Below are 21139 nucleotides of genomic sequence, written 5' to 3'. Positions count from 1 at the left end.
ATAAATTAGAAGATTTTTCATACCTTTGGTTGGAGATTTGGATGAAGTAGCACATACCCATTAGGATCAATTGCAAAATAGTATCCGTTTGGACAGAGCTGAAAGAAAGAAAGTTTAGAGCTATAAGGCTTTAAGTAATAAAGAAAGATTAATCAATGGTTTTCAAGAAATGGTCACATTAAGGAAAATACTTTGCCTCAGACATCATGAAATATGTGAGATACTAACATACAGAAGGTAATTTCTTAATATTTACTCTTAATACAAGCATAAACTTGGAGAATCATTTAGGCTGATGGGACCGCTGGAGGTCACCTGGCACAACCCTTCACTGAAAGCAGAGCTAACTTCAAAAGAAGCTCCAACTTCAAAGTTGGACTGGGTTTCAAAGAGTCTTTGAATACTTCTAATGGCAATTCCACAGCCTCTCTGGGCAACCTGCTCCAGTGTTTAACCACCCTCACAATGATTTTTATTTCCTTGTTTCCACTTGGAATTTCCATTGCCACAACTATGTCGATTGCCTCTTGTCTTTTGCTATATACCTTCAAGAAATGTCGAGGTCCATCTTGTCTATAACTCCCATTAGGTAACCCTTTAGGTTTCTTCTTCAGTTTGAACAAACCCATCTCCCTCAGCTTCTCCTCATATACCATGAAATCCAGCCCCTTGGCAAACTTGGGAGACCAAACTTGGACACAGTACTCCTGATGCAGCTGTTCAGAGCACAGTTGACCTCTTTTACTGCTAACTTATCCTCAGCTTCTCCTCCACCATGACCCCCAGGCCCTTTCCTGCCTTCTGAGGCATTCTGCCCCAGCCTGTACTGTGGCATGGGCATGGGATTATTCCATTCTAAATGTAGGACTTTACATTTGGTTTTGGTCAAATTTGTGATGTTCCTTTGCTTCCTCAGCTGTTATTTTCCACACTACTAGTTATGTTCTTAGAAATTCCCTAGCTAGATGTCTTAATATATAAATCAATCATAGTGAGGAGGGTACAGACATACATATATATTAAAGAACTTTTCTATAAAGACCCGTCTTATATAAATGCTAAGTATTATTAATAGATGAAATGACTGTGTACTCTACACTGTGATCAGAACCAAACACTCTAAACAGCAGTGCCTTAAGGTACAGGAAAATAATTATCCCCCAATGTAAAAGATGGCTTTTACAGATGCATCCTGATGATAATTAAGACAGAAGCACATATATGGCTGGAGAGAAAACCATCAAAAAATCTACAACAATGGAAAACAATATATGAAAAGAAGCCTGCTGGTATTTTGATTCACATCCAGTCACTGCTGCATGACTTATGAAACAGCATGCAAAGAAATCATACATAAATCAGACTTAAAGAGAAACCACCAACGCAAACAACTTACCGTAAATCGGGGTGTCAGTTTTTTTATGTCCTCCAAAGAGACATCAACCCCCATTACTCCAAGAATCAGCTGATTCTGGTAAGATTCAAAAATGTTAGAATATGTTTGACATATTTACAATGCAGAATAACTGCAACAGTCAGTGAATTTTGATTTTGCCTTTGTCTCATGTTTGACAGACACTACTTGAAAAATCACCTATTTACTGATGTTTGTATTCTAAATATTTTAAATAATATCCAAATGATTCAAAAAAATATTCGATACATTCAGAGTTGAGTACAGAATATTAAAACTGTTTATGAAGATGAAAATGAATGCTTTCCTGGATGAATAAACAATAAATGTAATAACAAAACAGGTGAAAGCAAAAGTGATGCATTAATATTCGACAATGATGTAGATACTAAATTACTAGCACCAATATAGAGCTGCTATTGCACACTTAGGTTGGGCTATTGATAAGTGAAACCAAAAACAATTAACCTCTTTTGGGTGTGGTATAAAGATGAATGAGAAAAAACCTTAACACACCCCAAAAAACCCAGTGACTATGACAATCTTCAGCATTTGAAATCAGTGACTCAGGCACTACATTTACTTCACTTGTACTTTATTTTCGTACTACAGAAAAGGGGTGCAGGGATTTACATAATATCACCTGAATCCCTTCTCCATATTCAATAAATTTGGAATATGTATTGGAAGATGCATCTTGCAGCGTGCAAGCTGAAATTCAGGTAGAGACATAAGTCAAGCAGATTCAAGTTCTCCTCTTGTTCCTCTGTGTTAGATCAGGGCTGTTTTAATTCTCAGAAAGACATGCTTTGATAATCAGTACTCTCTCACTTTGCAACCAGACGCAGTGAATTCCAGGCATTATCTTGTAGATAAGATTATGAAATATTTTTGTTTGTTTGTTTGTTTGTTTGATTTGTTTTTAAAGGGAAATTAGGAGAACTATTCTGAAAGTAAGTAAAAGAAATTGTAGTGATCAAATTTACATGTATTCATTCTGAGTCTATGTAATCTATCTAAGAAAGTAAATCAAAGAATATCTTATCTAAACTTCTGTATATTTTAACCCGAATGAACATGAGTATCACACCAAATGTACAACAGTTTACCACATACTGTAAAGCATATTCTAGGTCTGATTTTAAAAAGCAGCATTTTGATTTTGAGAAGAGCACGTAAATTGATTTCTTATCAGGCTGTAATAGGAGTGGGGAATTGTATTTTTGTAATACTTAGATTTTAATCTAAGTACACAGTCCTATTTTCTATTGTCATTACAACCAAATAATTTCAATTCTCTACAGCATTGCCTTTTACCCTGAAATGTCATAGCTTCACAGATCTATAATAAATTTATCTGGGCTTCCTTTCTTGGCAAGGGCTAAATAATATCTTCATCTACCTCCCATCTATTGAGCACTTGACTCATTCCCACTGCTACCAGGTCACAGAGATAGATCAAGGAATGTCATACCCTGAAACTCAGAACTACAAAAAGGGTGATCTGCATTTTCTTGCTCCCAGGAGGTTATCAGGCAACTAAAGATGACCCCTTTTTTTCTGGCGTACAAGACAATTAAACTGTAGAAAGCTCTATGGAAATACACATTTTTCAAGGAGTTTTGCATTAAATTTATTTCAAGTAACTGATTTTTTTTTTCTTTAAGTAACAACTTACTATTTTCCCATTTTGTTCCTTTGTTAGATTGAAGACAGGCAGAGTTCCTGTAATCACAAGGCCCAGCTCCTAGGAAATAATCACATATAGAGGGGAGAAAAAGACTTTTTAGTTAAATAACAAATTTTGACCTAAAATAGATTAGAACAATCCAGGGATTACTGTAGCCAAACACTAGATTAGAGTACTGACTTTTAGCTTGTAAAAAAAGAAAAAAAATAAGACTACTTCATTGATTTTATGCATAGAAAGTTAAAATTACATTTTTTGTGTCCATGTGTTAGTAAGAATAATAAATTGCTTTTTAAAAATAGATGGTGTGCAAAAAATTAGGATATAATAGTTTAATAAAAGCTAAATGTAATAATAAAATATAATAGTAAATGTAAAATATAATAGTTTAATAAAAACTAAAAGTTATGAAAAAATGTGTACAGCGACAGTTCCCACTATACTACAAACGATAGATAGCAGAGGGGAAAATAAAAAAAAAAGAAAAGAAAAAAGAAAAAAAGGAGAAAGCCAAACCAAACTTAAAGGTAGTAAACAGGTAGGCAACAAATACATACAGTCAAAATCAACAGAAACATCCAACAGGTAATACTACTATTTTTCATATCATCACTACTTTTCAATGGCTTGAAATAGTATCCATCATCAGTTCTTCAAAATCACGTAGTCTCTTCTAGTATTGAGGCAAGGGATTTACGCTTCTTGTGGAATATGTAAGAAATTTGTTTTTTCTTTACTGGCAGTCACAACTCATACTGAAAATAGGATCCAGAAAACTATATGTTTAAATAGCCTGAAAAGATTTGTTTTCCATCCTAAATTGTCCACAGGCAGATTTCTACCTTTCCTTGTACTAATGTTTAGTTTTTATTTCAAACTTTTTCCCCCTCACTGATGCTTAATGTATTTTATTGCGGAGCTATATCACTTTGTTTCATTAGGAAAAAAAAAAAGAAAGCTAAAATACTTTATTAATCCGCTTTGATGAAATCCGTTCTCCATTTACCCAGTCTAGTACCATCTTTTTTGAATTAAACTATCCTTCGTGAACATGTGTTTGTGTATGAAATGAAAGGTGATGAGATCAGAGTTAATAACATTAAAACAAGCAAGGTGAAGAGAAGTGGAATTTTCAGGAGATGATACGAGAAGCAAGAAATGGACATGAATCAGAAGCAGAGGAGGATATTTTTTACAAGTAATATCAAAGAGATACATAATGAAACAGTAGGGGAATGTGTGGGGTATAACACCCTCTCCCCCCAAAAAACGTACAGTTAGAGAGGGCAATAATTGTGAATGAATTATGACTAACTGGTAAACCTAAAAGTGTCTGAAAATTCTGTAATTATCTTGCAGAAAACAAGGCCGGAGCAATATTGTAACAGAACCTGAAGGAACTGGGCAAGAAAAGAGGTGTGAATTGACACAAATACATCAAATTATTAGAGACAGTCCTGAAAGATAGCATCAAATGCAAGTACCTCTTTAGCATTTCATAACCTGAACTTAGGCTCAATTCAAATGTAGCCTTATGTAATACACTTTGCATTATTTTTGCCTCAGCCCCCAAACAGGTGCTAGACAGTCAGAGGAAAGGATAGGAGAAAGTCCAGTGAGGCACAAGCAGGAGAAGGGCAAGCCCTACAGGAGGGAATTGCTTCAGGAAATTTAAGATAAAGAACCAATGTGACAAATTAGTCCCAATCCCTGCTAAAACCAACAATCGGGAAAAGGCTCCAGGGTAGACTAAATACACCTGTGCCTTTATACAAATTTCAGACTTTACACAAAAGTCCACAAATTTCAGACTTTACGTCAACAGTTTAGTTTGGGTTGGTCTTCACTTAGTAAATATATTAGTAAAAATAACATGTCCAAATATATACATACATACAATTATTTATACAAAAACACATACATAACATATGAATGCAGAAAAGTTTGAAGGAAACAATGAATGAACCCACTGAAAATACAAAGCAACGTAACAAAATTCTGCAGGTATCACTCATTTTAGTTCATTAAACAGACCTTTTTTTATCCCCAGTTGCAAATTTAGCTTTGGCTTTACAACAGGATATGTACAGAACATATGAACTTGCGTCATAACATCCTTTATGTTTCCAGTAAATACCTCAACTACAACCAAGAAAACATGGTTAATGAACTTCTGGCCATTGAAATCCCAAAGAAAAACTAGTTCCTCTGTGTCACGCTCAGTTCTATGATGTGTTGACAAAAAATTTACAGTAATGCTGACTGATGGGAAGAAGTGGTTTTGACATGACATTAAATGACCATGTGAACTCGGATAAATACATGACTCCAGATGACTATTTTGCAGTAATTTTTGCTTAGATAGAGTTACTCAGAAGAAGGTTATCTAGAGCAACAGATTGAATTGCTGCTAATAATACTTTGCATTTCGCAGTTTCCTGAATATGTTTGTTTTACAAGGCTGAAGTGATAACTTCAGCAGTAAGGAAAGCATTTCATATATCTTTTTGTTTATTTCCCCATTATATACACTGTCAAATTAAAGAAATCATTACCTTGAGCAAGCAAGTAATTACAACAACCACGGCAGTTTAGAGATCCAAGTTCAAAATCTGTGCTAATAACCAGTGACATTGATAGGTTTCATTCTGCCTGGAATGCTTTAAAAAAAAAAAAGAACTCCCCACCAGTAACATAACAGATGACCTCTACTGCAGCATAGGTACAACACTGGAAAGCTATTTGCTTCTCTTTTTCTTTTGTTAGTTTGAGGGCAACAATCACCTACACTTAAAGATTTGTGTTTAGGATAAATTGCTTTTCTCTGTTAAAGTTCAGGACCCTTAGGAGGATACAAGGTACAAGCAATGAGCAGCACCTTAGAAATAGCTGTTCAGGAAATTGCTCCATTGAAGTGTAGAGATACTGGAGTAAGAGTATTATGTTTGGAAGTGTAGGGAATTGAGTCCCCAGAACTGTGGTAAATGGACCCCTATAGTTACTGATTTGCTAAGATTCTTACTTTGCTAGAGATAACTACAGATCATACCAGAGCATCCAGATAGACATTTGTCCATTGGACTTGTTTGGCTTTCTCTCCAGCTAAAACCATTGGTCTTCCCAAAACATCCAGATATTCCTGCCAAAAAGTGAAATAAACCCATCAGAGGGCAGTTATTAGATCAAAGTCCAGAAACAGTATAAAAAATAAACAATAATGAAATAAAAACAATGAACAGATCAGAAAAAAGAAAGTCAAAATTCACCTCTAATACAGGACTAGTATTTAATACTTCTTTAAATTTATATTACCAACCAGTCTCCAGTATGCCGTATTAACTGCAAAGGCAATTCCTGTATTTCAGTCTCAGTCACACGGACCTTACACATCCATAACCACTGCTCTCTTTCTACCAAGTGAGAATTACAACTATTTTTGTTCCAAAATTAACTGCTAATGACATAATGAAATTACAAGCAGATCTCAGAACCTTCAACCCAGAAGAGAGAGTGGGTGATGGAGGGTGAGTGGTGTAACAGCTGGGTATGTTCAGCTCCTACAGCAAGAACTTGCATAACTTCTGTTGAAACAAAAAAATCAGGGTTTTAAAACCTCATAGTCCCTGCCTTCCTTCAATTCTGGAGTACGGCTAGAGCTGGTGATCTTATGAGATGTCAGATTTCTGGTCTGGTTTGGGAGTGGATGCCATCAAACTTGTCTCAGTCTTCAACCTTTTCTATTTGTCTGATCATATGAGGGGTTTTTCTTGCCAGACACTATCTGGAAGAGTTTAACAGAATCAAAGGACTCTTATTCAAGCCAAAAAAAGGACTCATTTTCTGCCAAAAAATGTCATGCCTGGGCTTGGAAGGACAAAGAACTGCTATGATATTTCCCTGCTTCTCTGGACATGTGAATACATGGACTTTCAGACAACTGAAAAGAATCTCTCTTCATCTGCGCTATCAGTTTGGATCACACCATATAATTCCAGGGTCCTGTGCACACATGGCTGCTAAAACTACCCTGCATCCTTCTTGAAGAAAAAAAACCCTGTCTCTCCCAAACTCGTTGAATCAATGTAGGAACCTCTCCTCTAAGCAGGATTGTACCAGGTCATTGTTTCTGCCCGGCTGAGTTCAGATACTGGAGCAGGACGATGCCCTCACACACATCCACAGCCTTCTCCGCCTAATACAAACCCTGAGGATCATGCTGCAAGTACGGCAGGAAGCAGGCTATGAATGTCCAAACATGTTATAAAAAACTACTGGCTTGCCAGAACTTTACAAAAAAAAATTGTTGCCGTGTCTCAGGATTCAAGAGGGACCATGTAAGGCCAGGAGGAAAACTGAGCCCGAAACATAGTCCTTATGCAGAGCTGGTCTGCAGGAGACAGACCACGTCCAGCGCTATGTCGCGCGCACACGGACAGCCTGCTGTAGAGGATGCCAGCTGCTGTGGGCCAGCTGGCCAGGGAAGCAGGGGTCCCATTGTAAATTGACTCCCTGCAACTACTAAAAAGAAATAAAGAAATTCGGATACTTTAACTCACGTAAAAGAAAGCCTTAACTTTTTTTCCTCTACTTTTAATGTAGTGCATCTTAAAATGTAGTCAATTCAAACAGAGGTGAAATGCAACATATTTAACACCAGAAGTACCTCCGCTTGTTAATGTTTCAACTGTATCTGCATTTGGATAACACACTTACCTGGGTGTTTATTCTTATGGCTCCAATGGATGGTATTTCATAATAATAACCTAAAATTTAGAACAGAAATAATGCCATCTTATGATAATACACTGCTAGTCTCTTAATCTTGAGGAATTTCATTTAGCTTGTAATTTCTAATTTAATTTTAATAGAAATTATCATGTATGAATGGAATACTTTTTTAGCAGATGCCACCACAACGTGTGGCCACATACAATGGGTCACCATGCCATATAGGCCAAGCTAGTTACTCTTAAGCAGTGAGAGTATATAATGTGTTTCTTTTGGTCTGTTGTTTTTAAAGCTGAGGTAATGTACTGAATTTGTACTCTTGAATTCCCAGTTACTCTGATGTGCAAGGATATGTCATGGTCATGTCACACTGTGACAGCAACGTACTTATATGCTGAATGCATGTAGGAACGTGACTATAGCCACAGTCTGCCACAAGAGTGAAGTTCATAGCAGAAAAATATAAGGCACTCTGTGGAAAGGATGGTAAAATCAAACTGGTATGTCTTCTAACTAAACATCGGAAAGGTCTTTATTCATCATTGATTATATCACATTTTTTGTTTGAATCAAAAATATTGCCCATATGCACCAATAAGACTGAAAGGACAGGCACTGAGATCCAGTTTCAGACCAAGTAAGTTGTAAGCCAGATTGGAAGGCAGTGGGGAGGGCTGGAGAGGTGAGAGTACTCTGGTTAGTCATTTACTTTGCCATAAGCAATGCATGACTTGATAATAAATTGAAACTTTTAATTAAGGAAAAACTGGACGTACAAATAATCGCATCAATTTTAGACAGAAGATTATGATCACTTTGCCTCCATAACAAGACGACATAGGTGGTTATGCTTTAAGCCAGCTGGTCCTCATTTGTTTTAAAACAATGGAGTTCACATGCACACAGTATTTTGAGATAAAAAGAAGTTAGCAAAAAAATCCCCTGTTCAAAAAATCAAACGTTGCTTTTCTGTAATTATCTGACAATACAACCTGCTCTTCATGAAGTTGTCGTATCTTCTGCACAACTTGCCAGCGTACTGAGGGATTCATGAGGCTACGATATGTATGCTATTCATACGGGCTAGGGATTCTTCTATATCATTATGTTTTTCTTTATCTATATCTTTCTCTTTCTCTTACCTTTGGTTTATGTTATTTTACGGCCTGAGAGTCATATCTTATCCTCCTTTCCTGCCAGTCTTAACTTTCAAGACCCTCTTATAATCTATCCCACCTCTCACCTCTTGCTTCTTTCTGATTCATAAAATACTTTCACATTTTCAGTCAGGCCTGGGTATTGCTCTGTTTAAAATATTAAACAATATTGTTTGATAATCTATTTTCTATTTATCTGTATTTATCTATTGTTCCACAACTATATTGTAAGGTATTTGAGACAGCTCTTTCTCACGTTCTTTTTAAATATTTCCAACCATATTTTTCATGTAGAAATTTTAGGACAAAGTATTTCATTTCCTTAATTTCACCTTTTTTACTTTTCTATTTTTTTTAAGAAATCAGGACAAAAATATAAAAATATAAGAAGTTCTTAGAAGCTAAGAAATCACAGCAAGAATAATTTTGATATTTTCATCAAAAAAAGGGAAAAATAATGCAAGTCATCTGGTCCCTTGTTAGTTCTGGAGAAAAGCAGAAAGAAATCCAACCAGCCAACAAACCAAACAAAAAATCCCTTTGTCCAGACCCCTTAATATAAAACAGCTTTGCTTAATTTCTTATCTGTCATCAGTTCCATCTTTTCATAGATGGCTATTACAACAAGATTTCTCAAAACTGAACCATAATATCTTCTTCTTATTATTATTAAAAATACTCTGATATTTTTCTTACAATACAAAGTTTTAAATAAAGTAATCAGAAATAAATAAGCAAGGTTATTCTTTATATAGATATATGCATATACACATTATTTCATCAAATAACTTTTTGGAGCTTTTACTAAAAAATACAATTAACGTAAAATTAGGCTGAAAAAAAAATCTGCACATTTTAGAGAGTAATAAAGATATTGCCTATCCAAAGCTCTAGCAAAGAATAGTCTCAAAGGAAAAAGCAGTACCTTTATTTTCACAAGCCATCCACTGTATGGGTCCTTTGTCATAATTATGTTGACCAACAGAAAATGTGAACACACGTACCTATGCAAGTTAAAAAACAATGCATATATGTCATTAATTAGCTGTGACTCCCAAGTTAATGATGCTTGGACTTTTCACAGATTCGAACCGAAGAAGAAAACTGTGACTTTTTCATTTTTTATCACCATAAGAGATACACTGTTATTATGATATTTTATGTATTCCTATTATTTGGTCCATGAAGTAGAACTCAGGAAAAATGTTCTTTCATACATCTTTCATACTTTAAAGCTCTCACATTGGTTACTGTCCATGAATCTTCTTTTTTTTTTTTTTTTTCTAGGGTGGTAATTGTACCTCTTTAGGTTTTCTTAATTTAGTTGACTTAATCTCCTGTCAGTATTAGATGCTCACCAATGAATTAGAATGAACATATACATGGCAGTAGAATTCAAAGCAATGCAAAGCAGGATTTTTTAGGATATAAAATATTTTCAGGAAAAAAAAAATATAGGAAATTTTCAGATACTACAGAAAACAAATTCATTTTCCTCAGATTTTCAGTCTTTTTCATGTAAACCCACTAAATTAGTTCAACAGAGTTCCATGAAAGGGCTAAGCTTCTGATATCTCCCTTTAAGCTCTTGATATTCATTAAAGCTATATGTTTTTACAAACATAATTCTATTCTTTTTAGTCAATGCAACTCCAATCTGTCCCAGCAACTGAGGGGATTCATGGCTTCAGAAGAATTCACCAAATTCCATCCAAGTTTTGGACTGAAAACAGGCTTCTCAACTGAAATTACTTTCCATGCAAATTGTCTGATTTGAATAAGAAAAATTAAAACCAAAAATTGGCATTGCTGTATACAAATCTAAAATCCTACAGGACACACAGAGAAATTACAAATGTTTTGCTTCATCTTCTGGCTAAATATTTTGCTCCAAAGCTGAGTGTTTCTGTAAAAGGTGGAAAAAATATTTTCCCAACAGTTTTAATAAGCTGTTCACTGTTGTCCTGTCTCTCTGAAGGAATGTCCAAGGACCAGACTGCCTTTCCTTTTCAGGATTTTCTCTTTCTTTATGGACCTTTCACTTTATCACTTCATTTTACAAATCGCAGATCACAACATGAAATCAGAATATAAATTCCTTTCTATGGAACTCGATGACTATGTTTAAAATTAAACCATAATACAATTAATTTGTGTGCAGGCTCTAACTGAGTATAAGGTAATGTTTTCTTTAAATATTAGTCACAATATAACCTTGCAGAGAGTCCTTGTAAATGACTGATATTGCCAAGTTTTGAAATGGTTATTTATACAAATTTTCACCACGTTATTTAGCATGTGTGATTACTAACTAAACCTTCGTTCGTCAAATAAGCAACAAAATTTGTGTAACGTACTCAGAGCTTATGCATTAACCAAGAGCTGTAGGAATAGCTCCAAATCATCAGTCAGCAGCTAGCAATTGATAAAACTTTATTAGTGTTGACCCCTATATGCAAGGAAGGTGAACAAAGCTTTGTGCTAGATGTCATTTTTAATTAAGAATATGTTTTGATTTGCTTTATCCATACAAACCCTTTCTTTCTGCAGTTAAAAGCAGAATTAAAACAACTACACTGCTGCACTGAATGCTGATTCAGGTGCTTCTTTAAATACAGAGAAAATTTGAAGTTTTTCAATAAAACTCCTAAGACAATCCCATTCAGGGTCGTTTGGCAGTAATGAGTCAAGCCAACAATAGTTCTAGTTACCCGGAGAGGTATGGGAATGACTGTACATGTGTGATGGTAAAATTTTGTTCTCATAGTTCATATGGATAGAGGCAGATGAAAAAGGTATTTTATTACCTTGAAAATATCAGTATTGATAGTGCGAACATGACTTCACCTGATATGTCTACATCTCATTTATTTTCTTTAATACTGTATCACGTCATAAATTCAAGTTACATTTGGCATCCCCCATTTGGTCTTGACCTCTTTTACAAAATGTCAGCTATAACTCTTCTAATGGATCTTTCTGTTTCTATTTAATTCCCATTTATTTTTTCCAAGCTGAATATCACAATGTTATTTTCTATTCCTATCTCTCAGCTCACAAGGTCCCTGCCTACTGCACTCCTGGTGGTTTAGTGGCCACTAAACACTTGATTCAGATCACATTCTTCTCAAAAATTATGGTGCAGTAAGAAAAACCCCACTGAAGGCCACTAGTTAGATAGCTGAGTGACCTGACGTCTCCTTTGGATTAAAAGTAACTAATTAAGTTAAGACAGAGTCACGTGGGTTTGCTTGTGTGTGTATAAACCACCAGTCAATTAGACTGGACTGTCTAGCACTTGATCTCAAATGTACAAATGAAACAATGCATTGGATTCAAGTTACAAAATGGTATGTAATTTAGGGAAAAGAAGCAGCATGTTAAATCTGCAACTAATCTATAAAGAATTTAGAATTTAAATTATTGACAACAAGCAGAGGACAATATATCTGATTTACTGTTCCTTGGATAATTAACAGAGATAAAGAACTGCAATGAAAATTGGAGTTTTTAATTGTTACTTGGTTTGGCAAGAGGGTGGAACATTCAAAAGAGTTTTCTTTTTCCTATTGCCTCATCTGGAATTGAGTAGAATGACAGACCAGCTGGAAAAATGAGTCAGCAAGTCAAATTAAACAAGCCAATTTTAGCAAAAAAACATGTTCTGTGCTAACAATTTCTGTGACAGGACCCAGAGTCAGCCAAAGGACTGAGATACGCGTGTCTCTACCTTTTCCTTATAGACATCTCTACAAAGAAGACAAAAGGCCTTTAAACTAAAGAAGAAAAAAGACAGATTTAATTACTTTTAGTAGGGAACTTATGACTGAGAAAACTTGGAGCAACTAGATCAGACACAATGGATTTGAGCACCTCTCCCTTTGCCTGTGCTTCCTTTTAAGCTTGGTTACAACCAAGTGGATTTCTGACTTTAAGCAAACTGCCAAGTACTCTTTGATCCCAAGAAGTTGTTTTCCATCACCACCAAGACCTGGTTATTTCTTCTCTGTGTTTCTCTGCAGTCTCTTAGTTTCTGTGTACACTACAGATTCCTGGGTCCTTTTGCTATGACACCAGTGGATGGACACTTCTGTCCCCCAAACCATTTCCCAAGGACAATGCAACCTTGCTTCCATAGATGGGAGATCCATTTATTCTCCTCATAAGGAAACATAATTTTCAAATCAATAAAACCCAATGGAAGAATCAGAAAAACAAATAGGAGCTGTCACACTTTCTTATTTTCAGTGGGACTATTCAAAGTAAAGTACTTCCAGAAAACTCGTACCCTTAGAATGGCAAAGAACTAGAGACAGGCACCAGCCTGCTCCGCCAACCCAGTCAGATACAGTCTTGAAACTGTTCTGAAATGTGAGAGCCCTGATTTCTACTGGCGAGTGTTCAAGCCCAGAGCTGGGTTAGTTTTGTCAGGAATATAGCATGTGCTGGTAATGGGTAGCTAATTCTCTGTATTTTTCTCACTCTGAAACTAACCTTGGGGAGAAAACACCAAATCTTTTATTCTTTGTATTCTTCATCTACAGAATATAGTAGAGCAATATACTTATTAACATGCAAACCAAGTGTAGAATAAATGTCAGGAGAGTCAGACAGTGAGTGGCACAGGCTGCCCAGAGAGGTTGTAAAGTCTACCTTCTTTGAGGATTTAAAGACCAGACCAGATAAAGCCCTGAGCAACCTGGCTTGATCTTATTCCTGACATTGAACTAGGGATCTCCTGAGGTCATTTGCGACTTGACTTATCCTAGGATCCTACGAAGGCCAGCAGAGGAAAACAAGCAAAAAACCAACTCCTGATCAGAACAAGTGGTAGGCAAAAAAGAAAGCTAGAGAAAATACAGGAAGAAGTACTCTTTTGAAAAAAATACAATTGCCTAACTATATAATTAATTTGGGTTTTTATTTTGTATTTCTTTCTAACAGAAAAAGCTCATAAAAATCAAGGTGAATAGAAGGATTCTGACTGCTACAGATATTTGGGGATAATGACACTCAAGAGAGTTGTGATGAAGACAAAAATGAAGAGCTACCTACGAAAAGGCTGCTTTCCCCACAGATCTCAGTTGCTTTTTACCTATCTTATTTCTTAATATTGCTGTTGGAATAAAATGAAGTAAAATTAAATTAGACTTTTCCTTTGGGTGTTATCATGTTATGAACGTTACGAAAAATTAATAGCTTGAGTGAAGTGAATTCAAAGCGGTAACTAAGCACAAAAATCACCCTCGCTGTGTAGGTCACTGCATGTATGCGTAGGCAATATGTGCAGGCCTAGGAGAGTCTGAGAAACTGCAACCACTCTGCAAGTGGTTCAGAGTGGATGAATATGCATATTTCTTTGACAGATGAATTATTTGTCTTGATTTCTGTGCTGCTGCAATGCTGCAATGCTCAATAACCATTTATGTGCATCTCTTCGTTACTCTGTTTAGGAGAAGATTAACTGACCTTTGGAGATAACGTATGTCTCTATCAGATACCAAGAGCCACACAATTAGTTTACTCAACTAGATGTATGCAAGACGAATCCTATCATTTTATGTCTATCATGTAAAACCAGCAAGAATGCATCTTTCTCTACCACTAGATAAACAAATTTACAGAGACAAAAATTGATCTCAGCAAATTATGCAACTTCAGTTTTCCTGATGACAGTATGATTTCAGAATGTTTTAATCTGGCCTTTATAACCGCAGGCTAAAATTCACAGATAATCTTTTTTACTCTAGATCAAGAGAAGCCGTGATATAGGGGAATAATGCAGTAATTCCAGCATGATCTAGGAAATTATTTTTCCAACTAATGTGTTTACAGATTATTAGATTTCATGAAAATTTGTTTGCAGTTTATATTTAATACGTACACTTCTGAAAAAGCCTATTTTTCTGAATAAAATTATAAACCTGCTTTTCTAAATTCCATTATGCACTCCATCTTCTAAATCGCTTGAAAATATAGCCTTTAAAGCACTTAATCATTTTGGTACTTTTCTGCTGTAGGTCAGGGAAATGTTATGTGGTTTTCAAGCTGCCACAGTTAAAACTGTGAATCCATTTTTTCCTTTCTGTCTTTACATCTGTGGGCAGAAATCTGAAGATGATTTGGGACTCTGCTATGAACTAACTGAGACCAGACGTTATTTTTAATCAATTTGAACTGAGACCAGAACTTCAGAGGAGAATCTGAAAATCCTAGATACAAATTAGGAAACCACCTAGGACTAGCCATTAGGAAGCACTGAATACAGAGTTTCACCTAAATTCTGGTCCATAATCTGCCATGCTGAACTGTGCAATTCAGGAATTCCAGGGATGCAGTCCTGAACCATTTGGGTTATATCTATAAAAGCAAAGTGGCTTTGTTTTCCTAGGAAGCACAGGGAGAAGAGAAATAGAAGTTCTGCGTTTAACAGCAGGGGTAAGACTCACAATGATGTGCTAGAGGGAAGTTTTAAGGTCCCTTAGGCTATGTTTATGTAGAAATAAAATGGGACATAACCCATTTTCTTTCTCAGGCCATGAGGGCAAGTGACACAGCATGCCTCACGTCTCTACGGGTAAATTATGTCCTTCCTCCCCCTCGTCCCACCCCCTGTATTGGGTGGTTTCATTATAAAGTCTTTTGGGAACAGGCCCTGGCTCACGCTCCCCCCTGAACTGAACCCAGACATTGTTCAAAAGAGTTGATTGCCACAGGCCAAGAACCATACCGTTGGGTCTGTTAACAATTAAGGAGTATGGATAACTGTGGACATTTCTCCAGCCTGCACCCTGGCCTGGGACCGCTCATTAGTATGGACAGAACTGTGTGATTCACTCGTATGAATAAAGCAGGTTATCTCATGATGAACTGAGCAGGGTTCACTCTTTTCAAAATGTCTGCGACAGTGGTGCCTCTAATCTTTTAGATGAGAGTTCAATGCTCAGACAAGAGAGGTCTGAGTTCGTGTTTCTCAGTTTGATCAAATTCATGCTTCCACTACTCTGAATACCAGACTCAAGAAAGTTCAGGAGTTGGAGACTTAGGCTTTTGTGTGTGTCTCAGACTGCCTACACGTTTTGCCCTTAACAGCAATTGGGAAAAACACAGAGATGACCTAAGCAGTAGGGTATGAAATCTAGTCGGGTGCTACGGTTGTGAAGTTTTAAAGGTCTAGAACTCAAAATGCAGAATTCACAACTTTATGTCAAATTAGAAAATACCAAGAATGGCATGATAAAGCAACAGAAATGTATCAAGTAATATTTTTGATATTTATGACCACCTTAGGATCTGTGTTTTACTGTGGGTACTCTCCAAAAATATGTGTAGACTTGGGGAAACTGGGGAGAAAAACCCACATGGGAAACAATAAGAATTTAGCTCTCAAATATTTAGATGCAAAGATAATTGCAGGCAGGACATCTTTGAGTTCATAGACATGAAGTAAGTATGAATGCATTTGATACAACACCTACTCGAGTGTTTCCATAATTGAGCCTCTATGCTCTGATTCAGCAAGGCATTTAACTATGCAAGTAATCCCATGTAATTCCCTTAACATCAATGGAAAAATGCTTTAATTGCAGCACGCGTTCAAAGACTACTAGAGCGGGTCCTTGGAACTACTTTTCTAGACATTTATCCACAGCGAATAATTTCTCCCAGACTTTCCATGTATATTTGCAGTCTTCTCTATCATTAATATCTTTCATTCACTACAATTCAACCTCAAACTTCAAGCTGCAATGCTAACTTATGAATTCATAGTCTAATTATAGTCTGTATAATTACAGCCTGATAAAGAAAAGAAATAATGACACTCCAAAAATTAGCTCACATTACAATCTAATGTTAAGCCTTCTATCTTAAAATAAAAAGGAAAAGCTATGTTTGTTACATATTAGGAGATTATTGGAGAATCTCACTTGCTTTGGATATGATTCTACACTGATAATATGGGCCCAAAACCATTTAACGGTCTTAATATATTGGGAAAATAGATCCAAGAGCACTGACGCGTGGTATGGTTATGCAATTACTCTACAAAAGGAACTAAAAACTGAGGATTATACCTGAAGCCTTCATAACATATGCATACAATGAAACCTGCATGTTCACTGAAGAACTCTTTAAAAGTGAATGCCATGAATCCCTGAAATGTGTTTTGAGAATTGCTAAGTGTTTCAAAAATGAAAAAAAGTGATTTTGTCCAGCTTGCATTGTTTCCTCACAAAGACAGCTTATCGGCATGAAAATGGGGATATTTTCTAGTGCAGAGGTTGAAAAGACCATTATGCTTAACATATTGACAAAATTCAGAATTAACACTCTCACGGAACTGAAAAAAATACTAATTCCGTTACACTGTTCTACATCTTCTTAGTGCCACCTTGTGGAACTACAGCAACTCATTCCCTACTGCCGAAGGGACAGCAGTGGGGGCCCCTTCCCCTTCTGCTGCACCGCTAAAAGGATGGAGGTATAAATACCCTGCTGATACCTACTAATCTACCGCTGCTAAATTAAATATAAGTAGATTAATGAACCACTGATCATGTGATCCTTTATGTCTTTACCTAGTTTAGACCAGCATCACCGAAGTACAAGTGGAATTATTCAATTTGCTCAAAATAACTTAACAGAGAAATATTACGTAATGAGAAGGGGGCTACGTCCTCTGTACTACACTGTCTCCACAAACAGGGTGAAGATTTTAATCTCAACATTTTCCAGGTGTAGGTATAAATCAGCTCTGTTTTATTAGCTTTTTACAACATTAGTCTCAAGAACTGCAGTAAGAAAAAGCTGTTCTTTCAAAAACACCAGTAGGACTTCACAATGGCATGACTGAATGTAAAATCAGGCTGTGTCTACCCTACCAAAAACTGCGTCTTGACCAACTCTCAGGCCTCAAGAGCAACTGTGGCAGCAGAGCCCACATACATGCATAGGGGCTATACCGTTGCTCCTTCCCTCTTCCCTTTCCTTGCTGCCCTAAGGGAAGTCCCAGCACCTTGTCTGGGAGTGTGCCAGCTGGCAGAGGCTGAAAACCTCCCAGGTTTAACTAACAGTTAAAAGCTATAAATGACTGCAGGACAGTGCCCAAGGCCATGTCTTGGCCCCATGTAAATTACTAATATAGATGGTGTCTTAAGACTTTTAGATTGATATGATGTCTCCAATAGAGTCTAACGCAGTTGCTGTGTGTTTGACTCATCCTTCTGAAAGGCAGAGATGGACTTGATCTAAAACATCCTCAAATAGTCCTGAAGTAGTCTTCTGTGATGCAGACTTCTGGCTGTAGCTCTGGCTGAAAGGATGCTGCCACACTGGTTGCTCCTCCTATCATATCCACCAAAACTGCTGTTCCCACCAGCCCACCCCAGCCCACCTCGGAAATCAATGTAAGCAATTCTGGATCAGGTGATTTTCTAGCCACTCATCCTGTCTCGCAGTCTTCAGATGAAGAAATTACCCTATCTTCTCTTAATAATTCAGCTCTTGAATGCTTTACTTTGACTAGCCGCGTTCTATTTACTCAGTTGATCTGTTTCCTTCTTTGGTTATATTAATAACAAAGTTTCTTTGTTGAAATGAAAAACAATTAAATTCCTCCTTTCCCTAAGCTGCTTCTCTCTAACACTCAGCATTTAGCATTCCCTGAAGAAAAAGTCATTATTTTTTTTTCTGAGAGGTCCTTGCAAATTTGGTGGCCCATATCAGTAACCAGCCAAAGGAGCTGACAAAGTAATTCCCTCTGTAGTCTGGATTAAAAGCATTTTAGGCGTTTCTTTGATAGTCAAAACAACATTTGGAGGCAGCTGAACAACTGAAAAGGGCCAGATTAATTAGAGAGATATTTACTGTTCATATTGTGACACACAGGCTTCTTTTTTGTTTTTTGCTTTTTTTTTTTTCTTTGGCTTTATAAGCCCCGGAGAAAAGATATTACAAATATCAGCTAAGGATTTAAAGGAAAACTTAATATTCCATTGAATATTTCAAACACTAATTTCAATCAGGTACTCTGACCTTTTTTCTTTTTCATGCAAATAGTCTTTGTTTTAAAATAGTGTATAGTTACTCCCTCTGTTTTTTACTCCCATTACTCCAGCTCTTGTAAAGCATGAAAAACATTGACTGAAACGAAACGGTTGCAAACGTCAAACAGTTGTATTAGAAGAGGGAAAAGGATGGGGGGAAAGGGAAGGGCCATCGGAAATTCTCATTTCCAGCAGAACCGATTTACAGGAAATCTTCCTCTCTGGAATTATCAGTTATACAAAGTTCATGTCTAATTTTACAATGGTCTGGTCATCCCAGGAACATGGAAATTCTAAATGAAAACGATTTAGTGAGCTTGAAAAAGGGTATGCCGGCTAAACAGGGGAAGGGACTTTTGCCCTTGTTCACATGCTGTTTCTTGGAGATTGACCTGGAGACAGAAAAGTGTCTTCAAATCACCTTAGGAGAGGGAGATTTAAGGATGAAAATGTTTCAGGTTTGGTTCCCTTTCCTTTTTTAAGGGGAAAAAATAATTAATAACTATTGTATAACAATGGAAACTCAGCACTGCCATATAGGACTGTGCTCAGGGCAACCTGACCTTGGCTCCGCTTGCAGGTAAGACGTTCCATTACTGACGGGAGCAGGGACTGACGATGCCCGCTGTCAGCAACTGGCAAACGTCCTAGCGGGGCTGAAAGACCGAGTCTGATGCGCAGTCGTGTAACAGAGACCGTCCTTCACAGTTAGCAATTAATGCAATCACTGTGCATGCTCGCGCACTGTGCTTCTTGCCAAACTGCACCTGAAATCTCAGGATTATCTATGAGAAACATCGCCTACCCACAGATTTACAGATACCATCTATCCCATGCATGGTTTAATAATAATAATAAAATGAATCATGACACAGTTTACTCCTCTATTGAATGATATGGATTTTCATTTCTTTTGTAATCAGCTAAATAAACTTGATTTTCAGAAAAAAGAAATAGAACTGATTCTTTAAGCAATCCACATGGTAAAACAACCTTGGGGGCTGTCTATAGCCCTGGTGTGTTTAACTGTTTGTAACAGAGTGTTCTTAGTAAATCTAGATGTAAATTTTGCATTCCCAATGGCTGAAAGAGAAGAGCAGAAACAATGTATTGTAGTGAAATCACTCTTTAGGTGACAAGATATATGCTGTTTTTCACTCTATGATGTGAGATAAGTGAATTTTAATCATCTCTCACAAAATCTTTTTATTGAAAAAAAAAGAAAAAAAGGTCTTTAGCCTTAAATATGCTTCTTACGGAGAAATTTATTATACACAAAATATTGCCTTAGAGGGTTTTGGGTTTGTCTTTGTTTTTGCTTTAAAATAAAGCGGCATCTAGAGACTTAGTTTGCAACAGAAAGCATTGAGGATATTGTTATTCTTCCTGTCTGCATGTAGGACCGAGAACACAATATCGACAGTCTGCATTATACAATTCATCACCTTCAAAGAGGCGGCTTCATAAAATCATTTGTAAATAAACCAAATTCTTTCTTGTGAAAAAGATCCATTTAAGTAAAGTCAGAATTATTAAAAAAATACATTTGCCGCTTGCACTCCAGTTTCGTTGGTCAGTATGGATTACATGTTTTCTTTTGGATGCATATGAGATTATATATATTATAATGAGATTATGAAGCACAGAATTCCCACCTAAACCTCAGCAAATACTGAATACATCATTTTTAATCTGACATGATAACGTGAATATGACTTTGACTAAAATTGCTGACTTCAAATAGAAACTGAATATAGAAACAGAGGAATGGAGACACATGACAGGCCGAGAATTCACAGACTGCATATGGGGACTGACTCTGTTCTGAAAAAAAAACCCACAGATTTTTTAATTATTTTTTTTTCCGCTCTATTTTTTAGGAATGATACCTGTAAAAATGTTTGTGAAAATCCCAACAGAAAATAATTAAAAGCTCATATTTGAATGTTATTTTCCCTAACCACACAAGTGCAAGATTGCAAAGTCAGTTTCTCATTCTTCTATTAAAGGCATTGTATTCTGTAGAGCACATTAAATTCTGTGTATTAAACTCTATTCTGTAGAGCGCAAGAGATTAAAGAATGTGACTATGAATTGCTGGATA

The 21139-nt window shown here is 36.4% G+C and overlaps 1 protein-coding gene across 7 annotated transcripts in view; it reads right to left on the bottom strand.

The window, feature by feature from the left end:
* CACNA2D1 (calcium voltage-gated channel auxiliary subunit alpha2delta 1) overlaps positions 1–21139 on the bottom strand; it is a 426351-nt gene that overhangs the window by 49085 nt on the left and 356127 nt on the right. For all 7 annotated transcript variants that reach the window (XM_074592546.1, XM_074568628.1, XM_074572617.1 and 4 more), the window contains exons 13-18: positions 9915–9993; positions 7818–7867; positions 6154–6243; positions 3093–3161; positions 1397–1471; positions 24–98 (exon numbers count right to left, since the gene is read on the bottom strand). In XM_074592546.1, coding sequence (XP_074448647.1) covers positions 24–98; positions 1397–1471; positions 3093–3161; positions 6154–6243; positions 7818–7867; positions 9915–9993 — 438 coding nt within the window. The remainder of the gene's footprint in view (positions 1–23; positions 99–1396; positions 1472–3092; positions 3162–6153; positions 6244–7817; positions 7868–9914; positions 9994–21139) is intronic.

The sequence above is a fragment of the Larus michahellis genome, chromosome 1 (assembly GCF_964199755.1).
Source record: "Larus michahellis chromosome 1, bLarMic1.1, whole genome shotgun sequence".
Classification (NCBI taxonomy): Eukaryota; Metazoa; Chordata; class Aves; order Charadriiformes; family Laridae; genus Larus; species Larus michahellis.
This window is presented reverse-complemented; position numbering and strand designations above follow the sequence as displayed.